Source organism: Lissotriton helveticus, chromosome 8, assembly GCF_964261635.1.
Source record: "Lissotriton helveticus chromosome 8, aLisHel1.1, whole genome shotgun sequence".
NCBI lineage: Eukaryota > Metazoa > Chordata > Amphibia > Caudata > Salamandridae > Lissotriton > Lissotriton helveticus.
Genome location: NC_136069.1, coordinates 76,186,816 through 76,212,064, shown reverse-complemented (window position 1 = coordinate 76,212,064; position 25,249 = coordinate 76,186,816). Strand labels below are relative to the sequence as shown.

Sequence of the window (25,249 nt, the reverse complement as noted above, 5' to 3'; positions counted from 1 at the left end):
CCGTCACCCACGCACTCATAACCGGCAGACTAGACTACGGAAACACCCTCTATGCTTGTATCAACAGGACCCTTCTACACAAGCTCCAAACCATCCAGAATGTAGCGGCCAGACTCGTTCTCGGGACCCCACTGCACAAACACATGTCTCAACACCTCCGAGACCTACACTGGCTCCCCGTCGAGAAGAGAATAATCTTCAAGCTTCTCACCCACACCTACAAATCCCTCCACAACATCGGACCCAAAGACCTCAACGAGAGAGTCTGCTTCCACGCACCCAAAATAAATCTCCGATCCGCCATTTGCGCCCTGGCAGAGACCCCCCGCATTCGCAGAAGCAGAGCAGGAAGAAGGGCCTTCTCCTACATTGAAGCCAAGACCTGGAATGAGCTCCCAGTAAGCATGAGATGCTCCCCGAACCTGCACGTTTTTAGGAAGGACCTCAAGACCTTGTTCTTTGACTGAGCTGCCTCTCACCCCCCCCCACCCCCCTCCACCTCCCCAGCACCTTGAGACCCTCACAGGTGAGTAGCGCGCTATATAAACCCCTTGATTGATCGATAGAGTCATGTGCTTTGGAGTTCCCAAAGCAGTTCTTCCTTGGAGACGATTTCCATCTGCTCTGGGGGTCGGGACTCTTGTATGCCTTCCCGCTTCTCCCTCTCCTCTCCATAGTTCTCTTGAAAATTAAGAGGGACTGGACCCAAGACATCCTAGTGGCCCCAGATTGGGTGAGGAGAGTGTGGTACCCAGAACTTCTGGCCTGACCATTTGTCCTCCGATCCGGCTGCTCCTTTGGGAGGACCTCCTGTAGCAGCAGCAGGGCAGAGTCTTACTTCTGAGCCTGCACAATCTACACCTCCATGCATGAAAATTGAGTGGCAACAGTTGATGGCTTTTGAGCTTCCTACAGAAGTGGGTTGTGTCATATTGGCGGCCTTTTATCAAATCGATCTATGTTTGTTGCGTGGTGATCTTCCAGAAAAATACAATCTCTGAATACGCAGTTATCAGATGTTCATTTGCTATGTTTGCTGGTATCCCAGTAAGGTGTTGCTGTGGCAACAGTTACAGGTTAACTCTCAGCCCTTTGAGCCTTCTTATGTTTACCTGACCTGCCATACCTCTTCAAGTCACGTGTTGTGGTGCATTTTGTGGGGGAGCTGGTTCATATTTTACTGGCACCTCCTTACCTCATGCCACAGCGAGACCTTAATCTGGTACTTTCACCTACTTGATATGCACTTCATTTAAACCATGCACATTTGTTCTCTTTGTCCTCTTATTAACAAAACAGCATTCATCATTGCCACAAGATCGGCTAGGCAAGTCAGCAAACTCCAGGCATTATCCATGGTGTCACATTATAAATCTTTTTCTATGGACAAATTATCCCTACTGACGGAAGCAGCATCTCTTACCAAGGTAGTCACACCCCTCCACATGTGGCTATCCCTCACCTTGCCGACTTTCTATGCTGCACTCCATCCTTCCAAGGAGGAAGAACAGTTTCATCGCATTGATCCTAAATGGACACTTAGCATCAATGTTGTCCGAACCAGAGATTCAGATAGTATGACCCAATTTTCATTGGTTTCTCTGGAGCTAAGAAAGGTAAAGCAGTGCAGAAAAGGCCCATTTTGAGATGGATTGTGCTACGCATCAAGATCTGCTGTGGACTAGCCAAGAAGTAGCCTCCAGAATGCTTGCAGTCTCATTCCATCGAATGCTAGTGTACAGTCTGCCAGTTTTGGACATTTGTTAGACTGTGACATGAACATTTCTCCAGTGGCGGCTGGTGATATTTGAAAGTGGTGAGGCATAAATGTTCAGGATGGCAGTCATGTAGCGAGCAAGCCTAGTGAGCGAGCCAGAGCATGATAAGGAGGGTTGGGGGGGGGGGGGGGGTCTCCCCCGAGAACCTTCTGAAAAAAAAGAGCACAAACAGTGCATTTTCAAGCAAATTTGAGATGGCAAGAAGGTTGATAAAGCATTGTGAAAGTGTAGTTATGACATCAATAAAGAGATTTCATATGATAATGACATAGGTAGATGCTTATTCAGTATAACCACAGAACTTCATAACAGACTTTGAGATAATGCAGATGTGACATCAGGCATGACCTCACTGATAATATCATATATCACATACCAACCCCACATGTGACATCGGACAGGACCTCACTGATAATATCATATACCACACACCAACCCCACATGTACATCAGACATGACCTCACGGATGATATCATATCATATACCACATCAAAATCATTCATGGAACAGCAAACGGCTGCCTATTTATAAATGTTTTTTCTGACACTGAAAATACTACATTGTTTCTGTATGTTTCCTCCATGATGGCATTTGTATGTGAACAGTGTATTGTTGGCAGCCTAACCAATAATATATGTCTTATGATATATATTACTAGTGAGTGCAGCTGCAACAACACTTCTTCTCTATTTAGTTTTCGCAAGGGCTTCTGGTTGGTGAAGGTAGCACTCAATCTACACATTGGAAATTAAAGCAGTATTGACATCTTTGATGTCAGTATTGATGTGATGTGCAATCTATCCACTCTTGTCATAGATTATTTCAGATGTTTTGTGGACATGAACAGGGCACGGGGTGTGACTGGTGACTGTGCAGCTAACCAAAGCTGGCAAACATCAGTGGTTTATAAGATTTAACAGCATATCAACGTCCATTGCAATTAGTATTTATAAAATTATGTATATATATATATATGTTTTATAATATGGGCTAGTTAGATATATCAGTAGATAAGTGCACCTTACTATTGACAGTATATTGTGTTTAGAGTATGAAAACAGTTTCGAGCATCTGCACTTTGAGGAAGAACTCAAATCAGATTTTATCTTTGTTTACCCAAAGAATGTTAGGTGTACCTTGTAGGATTTTTAAGTGGGGAAAATTATGCAGCTGCTTGTGAAGTTTAAAAGAGGCCCTGCTTTGCAGAATGGTTCATGTATGGCATAACAAACAGTCCAATTCGGTGCGTATTGAAAAAAAGTAATACTAAATAAATCATGAAGCCCTCACAACCCCATGTTCAGATACTATTCAATAGTCAAAGAAGCTGACGAGAAGCACACTTCATTACCATGCTAAGACGAGACCCGTGCAGTGCAATATAAACTAATGTACATTGGCTCCGATCAATTTGCATTCAAACAAACGTACACTTCTAACAATGCACATTTGTTCACGATAATATACATATGGCCAGCCAAACATAGTTGCGTAAATATTATATTGTCAAAGCGGATAACTCTGTGGTGTGAGAAACCTAATGTTACTTAGTCACGGTCATTTACATTCAGTACTGTTCGAATTAAATAGAAATGTTGTACGTGAAGAAAACATTTTTAAAGGAAGTTTACGTTACGAGTGGCTAAAATAATAAATGCTTTTTCTTTGGATTAACTTCACTCTCTGAACATGCCCTCGGGAGGAGACTGTGAGTGGAAGGCGCTGGATTAAGAAGGTGGGAGCAGACCGTGAGCCCTCTTCATTGCCACTTGTATTGGGGGAGGGGAGGTTTCCCTGCGTGATTTTTGTCCACGCCTGGCCATGTACAGGAGTCAGTGCTTTAAAAGGGAAAAAATAAGTGCAGGTACTCATTAACATAATCTAGCGGTGTAGTGAGTGGGCGGGGCTAGGGGCGGGGCTAAGGGTAAGACATGATGATACTTAACGACTTCTATAACAGTTGCACCGCACAACAAAACACATGATAAATGTGTGTATATCAACAAAGCAGGTTAACATTACACAGAATGAAAGAGAAATGCGATAATATGTTAACATTTCCTTTTTTTGCAATAGTTACACCTTCTTAATGCCATACTGTTAATTGCTGTTGTTTGGCACAATACTATATATTTTTGAGCACATGAGTAGGAATAAACTGAAAATACCTCCACTACCAACCAAAGCTCTTATGGCTCCAAGCAAATGACGCAAATCATCATAGGCTAGATGTAGGTATTTCTATTTTACCACATCTTAAATACCGAATTTTACCGATTCGGTATTTAAGAAGTGGTAAAATAGAGGGGGGGGGGATGTAGGTATTTCTGAATCGGTAAATACCGAATTGTTAAGATTCGGTATTTACCGATTCTGTAAATACCGATTCGGTAATGCCCATTGATTCCTATGGGCATTGAAGCCCATAGGAATCAATGGGCAATACCGAATCGGTATTTACCAATACGGTAAATACCGATTCCAGCAAGGGTGCAGGGGGTGTCACTTTGACACCCTCTAGCACCCCAAATACAGGCATGTGTGCCATGTGGCAGACAGACATGCCCTAAGGGCATGTCTGTCTGCCACATGGCATAGGTGTGCATGCACAGATGTGCATGCACACCTGAATTCGGTATTTTACCACACAATAGGATTGTGTGGTAAAATACCGAATTCTGAAGGCCTGTAGCACTGTAAACAGTGCTACCTACATCTTGGATTTACCGAATCGGTAAAATTACCGATTCGGTATTTTACAGATTCGGTAACTTTACCGATTCGGTAAATTTACCGAATCTGTAAAATGATGCCCCTACATCACAAATACCCATTTACCGGTCGGTAACGGCCGAAATCGGCCGTTACCGGTCGGTAAATGGCCTCCTACATCTGGCCCCATGACCCTCCCCAGAAGATATTTCTTGTCTCTTCCATCGATCTATCCATTCATCCTGCCATCCTACCCTTTACCTACTGATGTCCACCATTTACCCTTTACATTCTGTCATCTATTCAGTTTTTCACCATTCCGTCTGTCCACTCTTCACATACAAACCTATCCATTCATCTTTAAACCTATCCATTCATCCTTTCACTCATCCATCTCTTTATCCACCCTTTCACTCATCCATCAATCCTTTCTCTCATCTATCCATCAACCCTTTCACTCCATTATACCATCCACCCTTTCATTCCATCCACCCTTTCACTCAATCCCTCATTTCATTCATCCATCATCCACCCTTTCATCCATCCCCCCTCCCTTTCATTCATCCATCCAATCTTTCACTTATCCACCTCTATCCACCCTTTTATCCAATCATCCACCCTCTTTCACCCATCCATCCACTCATCCATCCATCCATTCATACATCCACCCTTGCTTACTCATCTATCCACTCACCCACTCACTCACCCACCAACCCTCCCTACTACGTTATTTATGAACCTTTGTCACCGAGCAGACACGTACACACAAAGTGCCACCCATTTTTCTTACAAAAAACAAACATACAAATGCAGGCAAACACACAAACATAAGCAGACCACAAAAGACACCGGTATGTTAAAAGCCATGTCACACTCTTCATCATGGCTTTTTTAATTGCCAGTGCCCGGGGACTGCCATGATTCCTATGTCTGTGCAAATGCAGAGGATAGTGTGAATGTGGTTGACAGCACAGGGCCTGAATGGACCCCAGAGCTGCCAAGGTTTCAGATTGCTATGTGTGACATTTTCATATTTTCATTGTAATTGTGAGTGCCATTTCAACGACTATGAGTGGAGAAGTGTGGCTCAGTGGTTAGAGGCGGCAGACCCGGAATCTGAGATCGACCGTGGACCAGGGTTCGATTCCCCGCCTCGGCGGGTCTCGGGCTCATAAATTCCACGGTCTCGACAATTCTCGCCCCGGTGCCTACTCGACTCACGGGGTCACACTCTGCGACTCTGGGCAATAGCTTGCTTAATCTCCACATCGGCCCCTCGCGACGGGATGCCTGGCTTTCACCTTGTGGATACCCTGCCGGGGTTTCTCACAGGGGAATACCAGGACGGGTTCCCTAAGCAAGCGCGGAGATGCCCCAGGGTAAGTCCTGCGCTATATAAGTTTCATACATTTACATTTACATTTACTCTCTTTCTCGCTAGCAAAATTAAGCACGGAAGACGAAGGAATCATATAAACATCAGAAAAAACATCCATTTGAGTATAGCTGCTAATGTTTCAGATTGCTTATGTGTGACATTTTCATGGATTCAGTGGATTTACGAGAGTCAGGCAACAACTAAGGGCCCGATGTAGGTAGGACTCATTTACCGATTCTTATTTACCGAATTTTACCGATTCGGTAAATAAGAATCGGTAAATAAGAAGGGGGGACATGTAGGAGCATCCAGATGTTCCTTTTACCGAATCGGTAAAAATCTGTATTTACCGATTCGGTAAATACCGACCGGTAATGCCCATTCATTCCTATGGGCTTTGAAGCCCATAGGAATGAATGGGCATTACCGATTCGGTATTTACCGAATCGGTAAATACCGACTGACACAAGGGTGCAGGGGGTGTTACTTTGACACTTTGACACCCTCTGGCACCCCCAAAAGAGGCTCGGGTGCCATGTGGCAGGCATACCTGCCCTAAGGGCAGGTCTGCCTGTCATATGGCACAGGTGTGCATGCACGCATGTACATGCACACCGGAATCGGTATTTTACCATCAAATAGATTTGATGGTAAAATACAGATTCTGTACGGCTTGTGGGACTCTGAAGAGTCCCACCTACATTTCAAGTTTACCGAATCGGTAAAAATACCGATTCGGTATTTTACAGAATCGGTAAATTTACCGATCGGTAAATTTACCGATTCTGTAAAATATGTGGCCCTACATACCATATCTCAAATACCGGTCGGTAACGGCAGAAAATACCGATTTTCGGCCGTTACCGACCGACCTACATCTGGCCCTAGATGTGCAACATTTAGAGTGGCACTTTCTTGCGAGCATAATCATGGTATGAAGTCAATAGAAATAGACAAATATCAGAAATCACACTCATTTAAGCAACAAGGAAGTCAAACTCTGCAGTAGGTGCTTTTGATGCTCTTCAAACTCTTTAAAAAATCAGCACCCTCCACCCCAACCTCAGCTTCAGGTGTGGCCAAAGCACATGTAACAAAGGGATCTCTGTGACAAAAGCAGCAACCCACTGAGCTATCCACATACAATCAAGTACAATACAATATGCTTTTTTTGAAGGAGGCATATTAACCCTCTACGCTACTTAATGGTCAGAGTGAAAAGTGCCAGTGGAGAAAACTCCGACCTCTCTCCAGCAGGAACAATAATCATCTGACTTATCACTGACTTGTCAAGTCTAACTATGCTGAGAAAATAAAGAGTGCTGCTTCGTAGTGTCACTGTCAAGCAGGGATGTTAAACGCTTGGCACTACTAATAAATCAGCAAAGCTGCTAGTTTAGAAAAAAGGTAGTACTGGGCTGGCGGTGAGTGTGGGGTAGAAGTTAGGCTCGGGGCTGGGCACAGCAATAGCCCATCATGTGGAGGGCAGGAGGAGGTGAGCGAGTCTCGAACACCGGCTTCCTCCTTCAAGTCCATGTAGCAGGAGAATTCCTGGGGGGAAACGGCCACTACAACGCGGCCGTTTCCACGAATACCTTAACCACGCATGCATTACAACGCATGCGTGGTTACTACGAAAGCCTTTACCACGCATACCTTTAGTACGAGGTACGTAGTAAAGGCATGTGTGGTAAAGGGTTAAAAAAAAAGGGGGCTTGGGGGGGACTCCCCCCCAATAAAAAAACTCACCAGAAGAAACGTCGAGATGTGCAAGAAAACGGCCTCGTTTAAGAGGAAACGTAAAGGAACTTCCGCTTCCTCTTAACGACGTCCGACGTCACCACGGAAGAAATCGAGGAAAAGGTTATGCGTAAAAAAAACATTCCGTTGTAACGCATGCGTGGTAAAGGCATGCGTTGCAACGGAATGCGTTGTAAGAACATACAACCTTCCTGGGTGCTCTGGGGTCCGGCTGGCAGGCAGAAAATGAAACACCCTGCCACAGCATGGGCGGCGACCACTGTGTGACAGAGCAAGATGGCGCATTTAAGAGATCTAGGAGAGTGTTAGGAATGTGGGGAAACAATGGGCTGGCGGCGCTAGTTTTGAGCATATAAGAAAGCCTTCTATTCACAGACCGGGTAACTGAGGCATGTGGCGTTAGGAAGGTAGGTGCAACAGTGCAGAAAGCAGTTAGATTAGCGCTCCAGGGGCCACTTCAATCGCATCATCTGGGCATTAACCCTCTGATCCAGAGACAGTACGGAAAGTGTGAGAATCCGCTCCTGATAATATGTCTATCTATGTATAAAGTGTTACCCTGCACGGAATTTTCCCTACCTGAAGTGCTGCGCTTTGAAAATCACGCGCGCACTCTGTAAAACTAATCTCGACCCTGCTCTGTCCAGCACAGCGTGATAGCGAGCACCAGACATTATTCAGATGAGCCCTGCTGAATAGCTCAGCAGGGGCTCAGATCCGGAGACAAAAGCGGCGCGTTTGCTCCCGGAGACACGTCCCACTCCTGCTCGCCACTGCGCCGGCACTCACAGCCACTAAACCTACCTTTTCGTGAGTACCGGTACTCTCCTCGGGCAGTAGAGAAGTGCCGGTACTCAGAGCGATAAATTTAAGAAGTGCCGGTACTCAGTACCGGTGAATACCGGCCCATTTAAAGCACTGACAGGAGTCAGTTGCGCAGTGACACACGCCACTGTCCCGGCCTCGGTAATCTTCTAGGTAGGTACTAGTTAGTAGCTTCTCTTCAAATCTACACAGTAAATCTCGCTTTTACACCGGATTTGGGATCAAGCACTGAATGCTGATGTAACAGTGAGATTTACTGTGTAGATTTGAAGAGAAGCACGGGCAACTTGCCGCTGCTAGTCTCTGGTAGAAAGATGACGTACTGAGGCGGGGACAGTGGTGTGTGTCACTGTGCAATGCGGGCATGGCCAAAGTTTATAAATACATTTAGAATATATCAAGCACACAGCATATTTGTCATAATTAATGGCAGCCCCCGAGCCCCAATTCAGGTCTCTGTAACTAGAAAAACAAACTTGGTTTGCTCTCGTTTGATTTCTTGGCCGCAGGTGCCTTTCTTTTTCCAACAACTGATTTGTGTAGTGTCCCGGAAATAGGAGCTGCCAAGCTCGTGCATAGACCATGCCCCCAAGCTTGCCTTACCCAATTAGGAAGCTTAATTTACGGAGACGAAACTTCGTAAGGAGGCCTGCAATTGTTACTACCCCCCGCACTGTACACCAGCCCTGCCCATTCCCATTAATGTGAATGAACATTTACTGACCGCGCCCTGGGCCATTCCCAAAGCGCCCCATTTTAAATCCATACACTGCAGCTTTATGCAGACACTCCCACAAAGCTGATGTTCCCGCCTCCTCGCTTGTGCCTCGAGGGCGAGAAATAGTCCTCGCACGGCCCAGCGCCTCGCCTAGGTAGCACATGTGCAGGAAGACTTTGCACACAAAAAAATATTGTAAATCGTCTCACAGGGGAGCACCAAACAGTGAGCACTTCTTTCAAAGCTGCTCAGTGGTGTTTATCATTCTCTCCCTTTCCCCGATGTTGGTGGGCAACGCCCCCTCCGCTCCTTAATACCAGCCGCCACTGCATTTCTCCACACGTTCACAAAGTATTACTGCCAGGATAGCTAGGTCCGGAGGTATGGGCACTTCACCTGATCAGTCATGCAGGACTTCCTGGTTTAGTTTATTCCACAGACTCAATTCAATTCAAATAGTCTTTATTCGATTACATAATCATAAAAGACATTTATATTTTAAAACAATAACCATAAAATCATTAAAATTCATACCTTACAAAATACAAGATTCCCATAAAAATTATCCAAAGTTACTTTTTCCGGTCATACAAAAATACAATAATTTAGGATAAAATTCATTATAAAAGCAATAATATCAATAAAACGGCCGCAAACTATAAGCCAGGTTTCAATAAAACCAATTAATACAATCACATCTCTTACATTCATTCATTAATTACTCAAACTGTGGGCACGGATTATCCACATGCCATGTAAGAATTTGGCAATCGCGATTATAATTCCACAGACTCATAACCGGAGGAGATGTACTGCGTTAGAAGTCTATCAAAAGAACAAGTTACTTACCTTTGGTAATGCCTTTCTCATAGAGACTTTGTCTAACCGCATATTCACCATCGAACAACTCTCCTCCTCGTTCTGTAAAGTTGACTCACATAGTCCTTTTAATAGGTAGCACAATCTAAAAAGTTCTGCACACTGCTCTATCTGAATTTCATGGCTTCACCTCTGACGGTGCAGAGAGAGAGCCACAACGTCACATCCAAGGCAGGACGGACTGACCAGACACGCAGAGCTCACTTTGCCATCTACAGATGCGCAATGAAATTACTTTGAAATTTACAGGTCCAGTCTGGTGCCAAGGGGAATTCATGAGGTGAGGAAGTTGTTAGGCACCAGAAATGGTGTTACCAAAGGTATGTAACTTGTTCATTTGCTGCAGGTGCCGGAGAAAGAGCTTTTATTCGCAAAAATACTTTCCCTGCTGAGAAAAAAACAAAAAAAAACATGGTTTCATTTTCCTGTGTCGGTTTCTATGTTATGTGGAACTCCACACAGCCGGAATAGGAGCCCACGGGAAAAGTGACTTGACATTTCTGCTAGAATACCTGGAAACCTGGACCTGGTGCAGCTTTCCAGGTATACTTCTGGGAATGTTTGTGAGCAACGTAAAAACGAAAAAGTGCATTCAGTTGCAGATTTCAATCTCTGTGCATACTTCTTTAAATTGTTTTGTGAAAAGACACAGCCTCCCGCCCAGGCGGGTGGGCCCCTTCCCCTGACAGGCTCCCGAGAGACAGAGGGTTGCGCGAAGGTGTCCGGTCGGGGAGATGGGCACGCGGTTCCCCACCCCGTCGTCAGGTGCGGCTACCTGGTTGATCCTGCCAGTAGCATATGCTTGTCTCAAAGATTAAGCCATGCACGTGTAAGTACACACGGCCGGTACAGTGAAACTGCGAATGGCTCATTAAATCAGTTATGGTTCCTTTGATCGCTCCATCTGATTTCATTCTCTGTGCATACTTCTGTAAATTGTTTTGTGAAGAGACACTGGATCATTTAAATACCAAAAGAAATTAGTATGGGGAGTTGTTGTGATCTAAAAAATTGCTAAGAAATGCATCAAAGAAATAACTGCAAAAGGAAGATTTAAACTTGGACAATATTTAGCAGGCTCACTATTCAATTAGTGTGTGTTACTGACCTCTCTAGCACAAAACAATTTGAGGGGTCTCAAGGACCTGTTCATAAACTGCATTTTGTAGTATTTTAGTAGTACTGCAATAGTACTTTAAACTGCTCTTCACAAACCTACATACGTAAATCTCCACCTCTCCTATCTTTTCTATGGGGACATCCTCACCCATGTAAGTTTACCACTTAGTGGTAAATGTGGGAGGGATCAGGGGAGTTGCTGGAGAAAGGGGCATACTTACTACTAAATGGGAGGGATTTAGGGAGAAGGAGGGGTTTAGGACGGTTAGGGAACGGTTTGGGAGGAACATGCACCCACCCAAACAAGAGTAAGCCCATTGCTATTCCCAAACTGCACTTTTAAAGTTTATACAGTCAAAACAAGACCCCAAACAGTCGTAAGTAAGTCCAGTACCACACATGGCCAACCACCGGTAATACCACACACTCCCATAGAAAATAAAACTCCATAGGAAATAATGTTCATTTAAATTACATTATGTAAAATAGTAAAAATATATATAACTATAATTTAATCTTTAAAGAACTCTAAAACTATAACATATTTATTATTTAATTATAACATATTTTAACAATCTTTTGTGAATAAGTAAATGAATGTCACATACATTTTTTATAAAATATTTATTTGAAATGTTAAAATATAATTATATTATTCTTTATTAATTATGTTAATATATGTAGAAATGTATTTCTTACTTTTTAATTTAAAGTTTAGAAAAGTCAAGTTATGTTAAATATTATTGCAAATTATTTTATATATTTACTAGCAGCCCGTCTCGACGTTGTCCGGGTATGAATTGCTGCCGGCCAGTAGTATATTGTTTTGTAGGATTTCGTTTTGATAGCATTTCTTATCTGTGACAGGGCTGTGAAACGCTCCGATTCAGGGTGCACTGCTGATGCACTTAAGAGTGCGCGTTCAGTAGTGTGTGAATTCGAGTTTCCCTACTTTATTTTTCCTTGCAATATTATATATTACGCAAACTCGACAACATGGCATGAGCACAATTTACATTACAGAAGAACACATTCATTTGTGGTAGGCACGGGGAGACAAAGTGATTTGCCTGGAATCACAGGATGTTGAGCTGATGCCGAGATTCGAACGTAGCACCCCAAGTCTAAAGTTCGCAATTCTAGAACTTGTGGCGGGAGGTGTGTCTAAAAGTGTATGTCGGTGCTGGCCATCAATGAGAGAGACCTGTGCATTTTTCAAATCGGTGGTGAAAAAATATGAGTATGTTGCTGGAGATGTGGGCCGCCGTGCCACCAATGTACTTACCGGGGGAGGGTAAAAACCCATTATTCCGGAACTTTCTTTCCGCATACCATCACTCCGCATACTTTCATTACAAAAGTACCATGACTCCGCAATGCCATTATAACGCATCGCATTACATTTTATACACTTTTACCACGCATACATTTACAATGAAATTCGCTGTAAATGCATGAATGGTAAAAGCATGTTTTTTTTTAATGTTTGGATAAGGTAAGTATGGGTATAGGGCTATATGTTTTGGGGTACTGAGGTATATGTTTTGGGGTGTTTGGGTATTTTAAGGCTTCAGATATAGTTTTGGGTTATGGGGTACAGGGGTAGTTTTAGGATTTAGGGATAGGTATGGGTTTTGGGGTACAGGGGTAGTTTTAGGGTTCAGGTCTAGGTTTGGATTTTGGAATATAGGGGTATTTTTAGGGTACAGGGGTAGGTTTGGGTTTTGGGGTACAGGGGTATTTTAAGAGTTCAGGGCTAGGTTTGGGTTTTGGGGTACAGGGGTATTTTTAGGGTTCAGGGCTAGGTTTGGGTTTTGGGGTACAGGGTTATTTTTAGGGTTCAGGGCTAGGCTTGGGTTTTGGGGTACAGGGGTATTTTAGGGTTCAGGGGTAGGTTTGGGGTACAGGGTTATTTTTATGGTTCAGGGCTAGGGTTGGGGTACAGGGGTATTTTAAGGGTTCAGGGGTATGTTTGGGTTTTGGGGTACAGGGATATTTTAGGGTTCAGGGGTAGGTTTGGGGGTACAGGGTATATTTATAGGGTTAAGATGGGTTAGTGTTTAAGGGTGTTGGGGTATTTTAAGGAGTAAGGGTGGGTTATGATTATGGGGTGCAGGGGTATTTAAAGGGAGCAGGGTGGACACCCGGAGCTGGAATGTACAGAACCTGGGAAGAAAAAACAATGAAATATTGGGCACAACTCTCGCTTTTTTTCCGTAATCCCGCGCCCCGCACACGCCCCCAGCGCACGCCCACATCACACGATATAAGACATGACATGAAGGGCGTAACGTACCACACGCCCCCAGCGTTTGTCACGTCCCCAGCACACGCCCACAGCACAACGCAGACACGCCCACAAGGGACTACTTTGCTTGCATGGTTCTTTTACCTTTTAAATGTATATGGTGGGCGTCTGCATAGCCTATGGCCTTCTGCTGCAGCTGCCCTTTCCAACGCTGTATTGGGTGTTGTTATTGGTGCTGTGGTTCCTGAGATTACCTGCCTCAAAGGTTTGGGCTCTCTCTTTATTATATTAGTATAGATTATAAACAAAAGAGCACTACTATTACCATAACTTTGAATTAAATCTGTAATTATTGTACATATATTACATTCAATAAAATTATTTTTGGGAAGTTTAATTAGAAAATAAATTTGCACATAAAGTAAAAAAGTATTTTTTCAATATTCATTAATATTTATTAAAAGAATGTATGTGATTAATTAAAAAATAGTTTAGTTATATTTGTTGTATACATTCAAATAACGTTGTTAAATAGTTTATATTTGTGTATATAGTTTCATTAAATTGTATTTATTTATATTTGAAACTATTTTTAATAATTTAATTTGATTTTCCATAATGTCCTATAGGGTATTATTTTAAGTCCCCGTCTCCATTATTTTCTATGCAAGTGTGCTGCAGTTTTAGTGGTTGGCCATGCCATATGCAGTGTTGGACTTATTCTGTTTCTTTTTGACAGTAGTAAGTTACATTCATAAATCTGGCCCCACCCTCTTTTCCAAGAGGTGTAGATGTGCAAGTCTACACTTTTGAGTAACTTTAGTCTTGGTTTTTGTGATTAGCCAAAAGTCGTAAAGTTAGTCAAATGTGTAAGAGTAAATTACTCCTGTAAATTGTTCAAATGTCCTTGGTGGATAGTCCAGTGAGTGTGGGAATATGAGATTGACCCTATTTTCTAACAATTTGGCAAATCTCACCCCATCAGTATTTAAAAAGCAAAATGAAATGTTATGATAAGCAGACTGCAGGATCTTTGTTTTTGAAACATATAATATTCGCCTGCTGCCAGCCATCAGGAATTGCAGACTTCTGCATTACATTGTCAATGACAATTAAGAGCACAGCATTCAGAATGCCATGATACCCTTTGATAGCATTCAGGAGAGATGCAATCGTGTGCTGCTGGTATTTTCATTCGGAATTGGCAGAATAATTGGAACTAGCAGTACGTGAAGTTCTACATTTCTCATTCAGCAGCTGCAATTTGCCCTTAAAGGTCTCTGTACACTGTTATATTTCCTTTCCTTAACTGTGATACAATATGGTGTATAAAAGTCTCTGATCCTGACATATAAAGCACACACTGCATTAAGGAGCAATCAACACCTTTAAACAAGCCATCCTATTTTTTAACTGTACCTCAGTCCCAATAGACCCAGAACATATGATTATCTTTCTAGTGCTCTGGGGGCTCTAACTACGGGACATATTATCAAGGGCAATATCGCCGCTTTAGCTGCACTTTTAGCTGCTAAAGTGGCGATATTCCTATCACTCTATTACCAAGGCGGTGCTAACATGCGTTAGTGCATGTTAGCAGCCGAATTACTAACGCTACGCATCTTAGCGATAGACATCGCTATTGAGATGCAAAGTAGGCATTCCCTCTTAGGACAAACAGTGAAATGGCTGCAAAACCTACATCGCGGTATTACCAACGCTGCCCCTGAACAGCAAAGCGATGACAAAAGGTGCGCTAATCCCCCATTATCGCAATAATCTATCGCTTGAATAAAACCTGATTTACCATTAATGCCTATGGGAGGTGGATTGTAAGGTTAAGTACACACTCCCCTATTACCAAGCTTTACATTAGCGCTGTGAAATCATCTCTGGATTTTACATGCTAATGATCAGCAGTCTATCGCTGGATTTCTCATCGCCTGTTAGCAAAGAGTTGCTAATACGCCTCTAACACTGCAATATAATCGAGCGATTGCGGGTGATAATTAAAATCGCGCTAAGCGAGCTTTGCAATATTTTTCGCTGACTGTTGATAATATGCCCCTACATCTTTAAAATAACTATCAAAAAGTATTTTAAGAGTAGAAAAACCTTAAGTAGGAGCACGTGTTGTTTTATCTTAGTCATGCCCCCTTAACATCATTAAAAAAACGAAAAAGGGGTTACACAATCAGAACAAAGGGACTTATTCACAACACAGAGGACAAGTGCAATAAGAAAGAGCTAAATCTTTATCTTCAAACATTCATTCTTCCACCCATGTCACAGGCATTCAACACCATTCAGAAAAAGTGAGGATACATATAATACTAAAAGTTATATATACATCAGAAAAAAGTTATATATACATCAGAAAAAACATGGGTGGAAGAATGAATGTTTGAAGATAAAGATTAGCTCTTTCTTATTGCACTTGTCCTCTGTGTTGTGAATAAGTCCCTTTGTTTTGTTCTGATTGTGTAAAAATAGAAATCGATTTTTCTAAAATATTGAAATAAAAAGCTATTAAATAGCATCTTCCGTCCTTGAATCTTTTTCAGGATCTGTTGATAACAATGTTTATTTAAATAGCATCTTCCGTCCTTGAATCTTTTTCAGGATCTGTTGATAACAATGTTTATTTAAATTATTCATATCAGCATTGGCACCCCTTTTTCGTTTTTTGATAATCAGGCTCAGCCTTGCTGAATAGAGCCAACCCATAGTTGTTCTGCAGCCCTTAACATCATTAGCAGCCATCACAAGCTTATCTGCTCCCTCCTCCAAAATGTCACCAAGTGCCCTTTTCCCTCCAATCTACAACACTCAGCTTGTTTCTCGAGGCATTAATGGTTCAGCCCTCCCTGCAGGCACCAATACCAAGGTGATCCTTAGAGCTAGCTGTCCTGAGGATGACCTTGCAATTAACACATAAGGTCAAAAAATAATCTACATATTCAGTAGGCAACTACCTCCCTAATACTAAGGAAACCAGGCTGTGTAACTACTGGTGCCCCCAAGCACAGTTGTCTGCTTTGTATATACACACTTATAATAACCATCATTGTTTCCTCACAGTATAATCATTTGGGGCACTGAACATCTTTTTCCAAGTTGTGTTACACACATGTAACAATTATTGTGTATTTCTGGCTTTTTACCTCAACCAGACCATCCACTTTATTTATAGACACTTATACTCGCCCTCATTGGGTAGCTGCTGTTTCAGCATTAATTATGTTGGGGATTGAGGCTACTAAAATATGTGTGGCAGAATGTTTAAGTGGGACCATTGTTCCCTCTACCGATCCTGATCAGGTCCCTTCACACACATTGGATGCCTCTATTAAACTTCATCCCTGACCTCAACCATCACAAATACGTGTCTAACACCAATCGGCAGATCTGACTTTGAGTAACTCAAAATAAAGTGTCACAGAACGCACTAGTAGTTTAAAGGTCAAATGCCATGTGTGCTTTACAGTGGGGACTTACACTAAGCACGAATGACCCTAAAACATGTCATCAGAGCTGCCCCTGCACCCCAAACGTGCGGTGGACCAAAGCCACGGCAACCACACCTCGATGAATCCTTTATTGACACTTTAAAAACCTATTGCTACCGTTAGCATTATCTAAGTGACGTGTAATCTGTAACTTCAAGCTCATAACGCTTAGGTGCATGTTATCTGGAAGTGAGACATGCCACATAAGAATCTGGCATGTTCGTCAGTAACTAGATTAAAAAGTGCTATATACGGCACAGCGTGGGAAAGCATTTCTTTTTATTTGTAAGGACTGCTGTCCTTCTAAAATGTGTATTTTCCTAACTTGGCTCAGTGTAAACCTAGAAAGATCCTTTTTGAAGTATTTTGCTATCTTGTCAAAATCTTAACCAGTTCAAATACCACAAATTTGACTTTTGTATGAAGTTGCTGAGGTCTGCTGGTCTTTAGCAGCCTCAGACGTGGATCTGCCTGACTCCCAAGCCCTTCATTTAGAGTGAATGTTTGAATGACACCCATGAGGGACACCCTACAGGACAAGGGCTTGTTGGGACAGCTGCTGAGCTGGAGGGATTGTGCCAAGAAGGTAGAGGGGGTGAATTACATCAACATCCATCTACACTTTTCTGAGGAATTTGAGGGGAAGGGAGAGAACAGCTGACATCAAACCACAACACAGTGGACAGGCAGGAACTCTGATGGGAGCCAGGTCATATGAAACTGCTTCATAGTGTGAGCCTGCCTTTGATGCTGGCCTTCCCATAGCCAGGGTGGCCTGGGTCAGGAACCAGCCTACATTGGCTTTGACAGCTGGGCACAGGGAAATACCTCTGTTTATTAACCCCTCCTCTGCTGGTGACGGAACCACTCCGTCTTCAGCTACGGTCGCGCTGTGGTGATGACGGAGCGGTTCCGTCACGACCCGCTCGGTGCGCCTGCGCGCCGCGGATTCCGCGCCTGCGCGCCGCGGATTCCGCGCCTGCGCTGGGCGTTCCATTGAGCGGGCGGGGCCGTGACGGAACCGCTCCGTCATGAGCACAGCTCAACCGCGGCTGGTGACAGAACGGTTCCGTCACCAGCATGCGGCCGCCATGCGGCCACCCCGCCCCCTTAGCACTGCGGCGGAATAGCCGCCGCAGTGAAGGGGTTAAGCAAGGCAATGGGTAGGATGCAAGAACTCGAGCGGTGGACCTAGCCGTCCGCCAACGTGATAAATACCGAGAACATAGTCCACCGCCGGAGGAAGATCCTTCTCCTACCTGGCGGCCAAGACATGGAACTCCCTCCCCACCCACCTACGGCTGACCCAGGATCATCTCTCCTTCAGGAGATGACTCAATACCTGGCTGTTCGAGCAGTAGCGACTCCCCCTCCCCCCAGCGCCTTGAGACCCTAGCGGGTGAGTAGCGCACTCTACAAATTTCATGATCGATTGATTGGGATGGTTGTGCCCTGCACTGGGGGACCGATAAGAAAAGTGAGGCAGGGCACAGCCTGGCACCTTAATAGGATGGGGGGCAGGATCCTCCACCAACCACTGCAGACATATTGCTGTATCTAAGGCTTTTCACATTACACAACACAACTAGACCTACAAGAAGTGTAGGAGAACCTGCTGCTCAATACTGGGAGAGTACTGAGGTCTTAATTCCTGCACTTCCTCCTCCATTTTACAGAATATTTGGAAGAGCTTCTTACAGACTACTCTACCCGGCTCATCTAGTCCAGAGGAAGATAACGAGCAAGAAGGGAATCTTTTCAGAAGAAACAGCTGGCCAGTTTGGAATGGTCTTTGGCTGTGTCCTACTGATGAGAGTGTCTGAGTTTGTCTCCTACGGTTGTCTTTGCTCTGGTGCCTGGAAGCCCTTGGACCTGTCATATTGTGCTTGAAGGAGCTGGCGCTCTCAGCCCCTACAGGAGCACTTTAAGACTGGAGGCTGCCTTGGCACTTCAGGAGGTGGAGGACCGCGCTCTCTGCAGCAGCGCATGTCAGATGCTGAGCCCTGGACAAGGATTGGTGGGCTGGGTGTGACGCGCCACCCTCACCAGAGCTGCCACGTTTTCAGATTGCTTATGTGTGACATTTTCCTGGTTCAAGTGCACTTAAACGTGACAGTCAACTGCCAAATGTGTAACACTTACATTATTGTGCTGGGAGACAGAGCAGACCAGTGGGGTGAGAAACTGCATCCGAGTGGTAATGTTGTTCTGGAGGGTGGTAATGTGGTGGTGGTAGAGATAACACAGTAGTTTAGAATCGTATTACAGTGCTGAGGTGGTAGTGCAATCCTGGGGGCTGGTAGTATGGTGCTAAGTCATGACACTGTGGTCCTGTGTGGTGTAATGCAGTTCTGGAGAGCTTTGGTGTGGTGCTGGGAGGAATTACGTTGTAGACAAAGTTGGCAGTGTAGTTTTGCGACGTGGTAACGGTTTGAGAGTGATAGAGTGGAGGTTGGGGGTTGTAGTTCAGTGGTGGCCAGTGGTAGAGGTAGTGTGATGCTGTAAGATGGTTGTGCTGTGTTTAGGTGATAGGTAGGTCGAGTAGTACTGCCCAGATGTGCTGTGGGTGAAGTTTGTATACTGGTAGGAGTGCCAGTAGGATAGTTCTGCGGTGGTAGAGTGTGTTGAGTGTGCTATTGAGGAAGTGGGGGTAGTAGTTAAATGGTGGTCTCTGACAGTGTGGTGCTATTAGGTCGCAATGAATTGACGGGGTGGTAGTGTGGTTTGGAGCCGTACAGAATTGTATTGTGGGGTACGTGTTAGTAGCAGCTGGTGCAAGTAAGCAAGTAAGCATTGTGGGGTGGTGTAAATAAACCCTATTCTGTTGTCTGTTGACATCCCGTCCCGTCCCCGCCCTGCCCCACCGCATTCACCTGCACCGGTCAATGCTGCTGGTTCTTGTATGGAATGAGCAGTGGTAGAAGTGGCAACTCCATGCTCCAGGTGCTCAGCATTGCTGGAGGCTGGGTTGGTGGTTTGGGGCTGGTTGTGGTGTTCACAGCCTGTTAAGTGTGTGTAGTGGTAGTGCAGTGGTGATACTGCATTGGTGGGTCAAGTGCTGGGGTTGTAGAGTGGTGTGGTCAGAATAGTCTATCTTTATGGATATTTAATGGACAGACACACCTTAAAACAGTTTCTTGGCACTATAGAATTACCGAGTTTGTATAATCCACATCAAAACACATGGGCTGAAAATGTTATACTGCTTTGTTAAAAGGACAGTTCTTGTTTTGCCTTCCAAATGAGAGATGCTTTGAATCACCTTTCAGTTTTAGAGCAAGATAGATCCTAGGGCAGGACCCTTGAGCTCTGACTTTTTGAATTAATTAGATTCAAATGTCTAGGGGTCTGATTTACAAAGCCATTGTGTGATCACAAAGCATGCGATTCTCAAAATCCTAGGGCCCGATTCACAGAACTAACTTAAGACAAAATCCTAAACTTACTAATTTTGGTATTAAGAGAAGTTAGGATTTTGCCTAAAGTTTGTCTTAAAACAGACTTAAGACAGACTTAAGACAAAATCCTAACTTAAGTCTGTCTCAAGTCTGTCTTAAGACAAACTTAAGACAAAATCCTAACTTCTGTGAATACCAAAAGTAGTAAGTTTAGGATTTTGTCTTAAGTTAGTTCTGTGAATCAGGCCCATAGAGTTTGCGACCTCAAAATGGCTATTTGTCATGTACTTAACCAAATTTTGTGATTTGGTAATAGGTTACCGAAATGCAAAATTGGTTAAGGAACCCAGGACGATTCGGTGTTTGGAAGGGGGGTGTTTATGGTACATAAGTCAGTTTGATAAATTATTTCTATGCACACTTTGCAACAACTTTCTGAAAACAGAAATTTCGTACATGAGGCCCTAGATCCCAACAGGCTTAGCGGAGAGCAAGGTGAAGGACTCCCAGACCGCAGTCTGTACGTGCTGGAGTGGGTCATGGGCTGGGACAAGCCAGCATTGTATGGAAGTGTACAGTGGTAATATGATTTACGGGGTGGCTGATGGGCGGCTGAGGATGTTTGTAGTGCAGATCCATATGAAGGTAGTGCAGCGATTGGGTGGTAGGTGTGTGGTGGTGCAGAGAAGGGCTTGAGGGGGAAATGATTTAAGAGTAGTAGTAGGACTGGTGGTGTGTAGTGGCACCCTGGTTTTTTATGCGGTAGGGCTCTCCAGAGGGTGTTAAAAGCTATTTTAGAAGGGAGTCTCTAGTAGGTGGTAGACATAGAGGAGATGATGTTGAAGTGCTGAACTGGTAGTGCCCTTCTGTAAGGTCATGGGTGGTCCTGGGTGCTGGCAGTGTAGTCTTGTGGGGTTGTATTGCTGTAATGGAAGGCATTGGTGTGGTGCAGGGTTGTTGAGTGGAGGCTGGGTTGGCAGTGTGGTGCTGTCAGGTGTTAACGTCATGTGAAAGGATACACAGGGAAGTGCAGGTTGTTAAGAAGGTGCTAGTCAGTGAAAGTTAGGAGGTTTAGGTTGGTTATTCATTGGAGGGGTGGTAATAGTGCAACAATGTTCTTTTGCGGTAGGAACCAGAGATGAGCTGTGTTTGGAGCGGTAAGTGCTAGGCGTCTCTGTAATGCTGTGGTGCTGAAGTGCGATGTGAGAGTGACTGTGTGGCATAGAGCCTGGTAGTGGTGGGTGGTAGTGCATTGGTGGGGTGGTAGGTTTTGTATGGTTGTGGGGTGCAGTTGTGTAGTCGTGTAGGGCGGTATTGCACTGGTGTGGTGTTCGTGTGGTGATGTGTGGTGGTAGTGGGATGCTGGAAGATAGTAAGGCAGTGGTACCATGGTAGTGATGTGCTGGACATGAAAAGGTGGTGATCACAGTTCCAATTTTTTAAGTGGTTAGGTAGTGCGATGCTAGTCAGTGGCAGTGCTGAGCTATGTCCTTGGTATTGTGCAGCAGTAGTGCAGTAGTAAGGGATGTAATGGCAGGCAATGTAATGTTAAGAGGTGATATGTGTGCCTGTGGTCCTGGAATGGGATTGTGGTGTTGTAAAGTGGTACAGCTGCATCACATATGGCAGTCCAGTGGTGATTGGTGGTGCAGGGGTGGGAGCCAGTATTGACACTGGGTTGGGTGGTAGAGCAATGGCGTCAGATGGTATGGTGGTGGCTGTGCAGCACTAGTGAAAAAGTAGGGTGGTTGAGAATATGTGTGTTGGAGGGTAATAATATAAACCCTTGAGAGATTATGGCAGAAAGTAGTGCAGAGATGTAATTGGTAGTGCAATACTGGCTATAAAGTGCTCCGTGTCTAGTGCACCAGCTGTGTAAGGGCAAGCGGCGTAAACTAACCGCAAAATGGCTGCTGCTTTTCGATCAGTTCAAGTGCTTGAAGACAACATGGCCCACAATGTGGAATGGGACTTCTTTTTTGTGTGGATGCGTTACACAGTACAACATTCAATTCCACCAATATGCTTCTTTATCCATCGCAATCGTTCTAGCCAAAAATGTAAAACATTATGAATGACTGAAAAGAAAATAGGACAGCGGGAATAAGTGACAGAATAATCAAATGTCATTAATAATTAATGATTACAACAAAAATAATTATTATAAATATGCTGGTAAAAAGGCCGACTGGACCTACGAGGGAAGACAAAATGAAGATAAAGACAAACCAGAGACAAAAAAAGTGAAGTAAACCTACTGAGCGTTCTTTTGCCTTCTCAATAGGTCCGTTCTTTTTAAATACCAATTCACAGAGACATACACATACATGCACGCTTAAGAATGAAAACGATATTCACAATCCCTCACAGGACACATGATCAGGTTTTCATTAACACAACGTCTGTCTCTAGGGTAGATTTAAATTGCAAAAAGTTGAGTAAATGAAATAGCGACTAAACATGCATGCAGTGAACACATAAACAACATTGGACATGGCGCTCTCTCGAAGGTTGCATGGTGGTGAACCGTTAATGAGAGCTGATAGCAGATGGATGGGCTCAGATCCAAGGGAACCAGCTGGAGCACTTTTCTGTTATTTTCTGAATTTTAATTAATTTGTAGGTTGCTGCCAATGTGTTCCTAGGAACCCAGCGACACCAGCAATACAAACTCATTCCTTGGATGGCGGCCATCTTGTAACGGCACACAAGATCCTCTGTACGCTTTCTGAAAACCTTCTGGAAGGTTCTCCTACAGATTTAAAATGGTCAAAGGTCCTGACCATTGAGAGCTCGACTCGCTCCCTTGTCTAATTTGCGTGTTACCAAAACTATTAAGGTTCATCAGAGTATGAATGAAGGAATGAAGGCATTTATCAGGCACTAACAAATAGCTGAGAAAACCTCAGATGCCAGAAAAACAACCCCCCCACGGAGGAAATTTCATACCTTTGATGGTAAAAATTAAAAGTACTTCTATTACCTGAAGCTATGCGTAGAGGCAATGGGAAACCTGAAGCCCATGATCCTTAGACCATACGTTAATCCAACAGTTCATGGGGTGTGAATCACAGTAAAGTTGGTGCCAGAAAGTGCCAATATTTGACAAAACAAGGGGCATATTAACAAGGGCTTTACCTCCGCTTTTTTGGCTTTAAAAGCCAAAGAAGCAGAGATAAAAATATCGCCCTATCAACAACAGGGTGCTAACACTTTTTCATTACGCTTCCCTTTGCATCTCTAATGAGATGCAAACTGGGCGTTCCAGAGCAAAATAATAGGAGAAATGTCGCTAAGCGACATTTCTCCTATTATCAAGCTTCACGCTAACCCTGTTAGAGACAAAAAAAGCAGCGCTAACAACAGTTAACGCTGCTTTTTTATGTCTGCTAATTTTCAGACTTAACCATGTAATCCAATGGGAGGTGGATTACATGGCTAAGTCCACCATGGGCTAACAACAAGGATATCCCTATCCTTGTAGTTGTATTGCTGCCTTACCAGTGATAACCTCCCAAAATGCAGCTAGCACTGGATTTTTTATCGCCTAGGCGGTTAGCGTTGTTTATAACGGGATAACCAGGAGATATTATCCAGCGATAGCAGGCGTTAAAAAAGTTAACGCTAAGCACCCTTAGCGTTAATTTTCCCTGTTCCTTGTTAATATGCCCCTTAGTCTCTAGTCTAGATGGCGTGCCGGCTGAAGAGCTACACACACAGATTCAAAAAGGCATCTTCACCGAAACGCTTCTTCTCGAATAATGCATAGATTAAGTGTTCTTCCATCATACATCAGGAGACCTCAAATAACACCTCTTAAGTAAGCAAACTTTACACCAGTTCGGTGACACAGCATTAGCCTATGTCTCTCTCCCTTTCTTGTTGCATCGTCGCCATATGTTATTTCTTATGCTTGATTTTAAGAGTTACTATATGTGGTCTCTAAAATCTTTGTACTGCTGTCGACATTAGTGATGTTTTACGTTGAATGATATAGAGTCTATTAACTTTGACTAAAATGTTTCAAAATTGTCTGCAATAATGTAAATCTGTTGCGATCTACTTTTAAAAACCATGTAGAGTGAAGCCTCTCTGTAAGGCACTCTCACATCCTAGCTGAAAGGTTTGATCGTGCTCTATCAAGAAGTAAATAAATAAAATAGAAACATAAGTGAATGCCAACGTAGATAGGCCTCATAGACCTGGAGTACAGTGTCAGCGTTGATACCACCATTCACAGGCACTTACCTCCAGATACACCACCCAGGGCATCACCAGCGTGGCCACCAGCAGGTCCGCCACCGCCAGGCTGACCACCAGGTAGTTGGTGGTGGTCTGCAAGGACCTCTCCCTCAGCACCGCCAGGCAAACCAGCACGTTCCCAAACACGATGGCGAAGATGAGGAAGCAGTAGAGGAGGGCGTAGTAGCTATGGGGGTGCGGCAGACTGTGCGCTGTGAAGTTCTCCTGTCCGCAGTGGAGGGGCGCCGTCCCGTTGGGAGGGGGATCCGTTCTGCTCAAGAGGGCCATTGAAGAATAACGAAGAAGGTGGTCCTGCAAGGAGAGAATCCCAGCTTAGTGACATGTACAACATTTTACAGTCTCTCACCACATTCTCTTCCCCACACCTGTGTCACACGTCTGAGGTATCTCGCTCTTTCAACCACTCTTTTCTGCTCATTAGTTTCCACCTATCCCCCGCTTTCGCTTCCTGTCTATTACCACACTTTCAAACTGTTTTTTTATTTCTGCCTTTCTTCGGCCTTGATAATTTTCCTTTTTTATTTCCGGCTTTGTCATAATCATCTCCTCTCTTGTTCTCTTCAATATCATTCTGTCTGTTACTCTCGCTGCTCCCCACAAATTCCCCCCTTTTCGCCTCCTGCTTACATAAACCCCTTTTGACAGCATATTTTATTGCTTA

The 25,249-nt window shown here is 44.0% G+C and overlaps 1 protein-coding gene across 1 annotated transcript in view; it reads right to left on the bottom strand.

Moving 5' to 3' along the window:
• DRD3 (dopamine receptor D3) overlaps positions 1–24,855 on the bottom strand; it is an 857,963-nt gene extending 833,108 nt beyond the window's left edge. Inside the window, exon 1 of the mRNA XM_078655903.1 lies at positions 24,574–24,855. Within this exon, the coding sequence (XP_078512029.1) occupies positions 24,574–24,855 (282 nt within the window). The remainder of the gene's footprint in view (positions 1–24,573) is intronic.
• Positions 24,856–25,249: the final 394 nt, after the last annotated feature.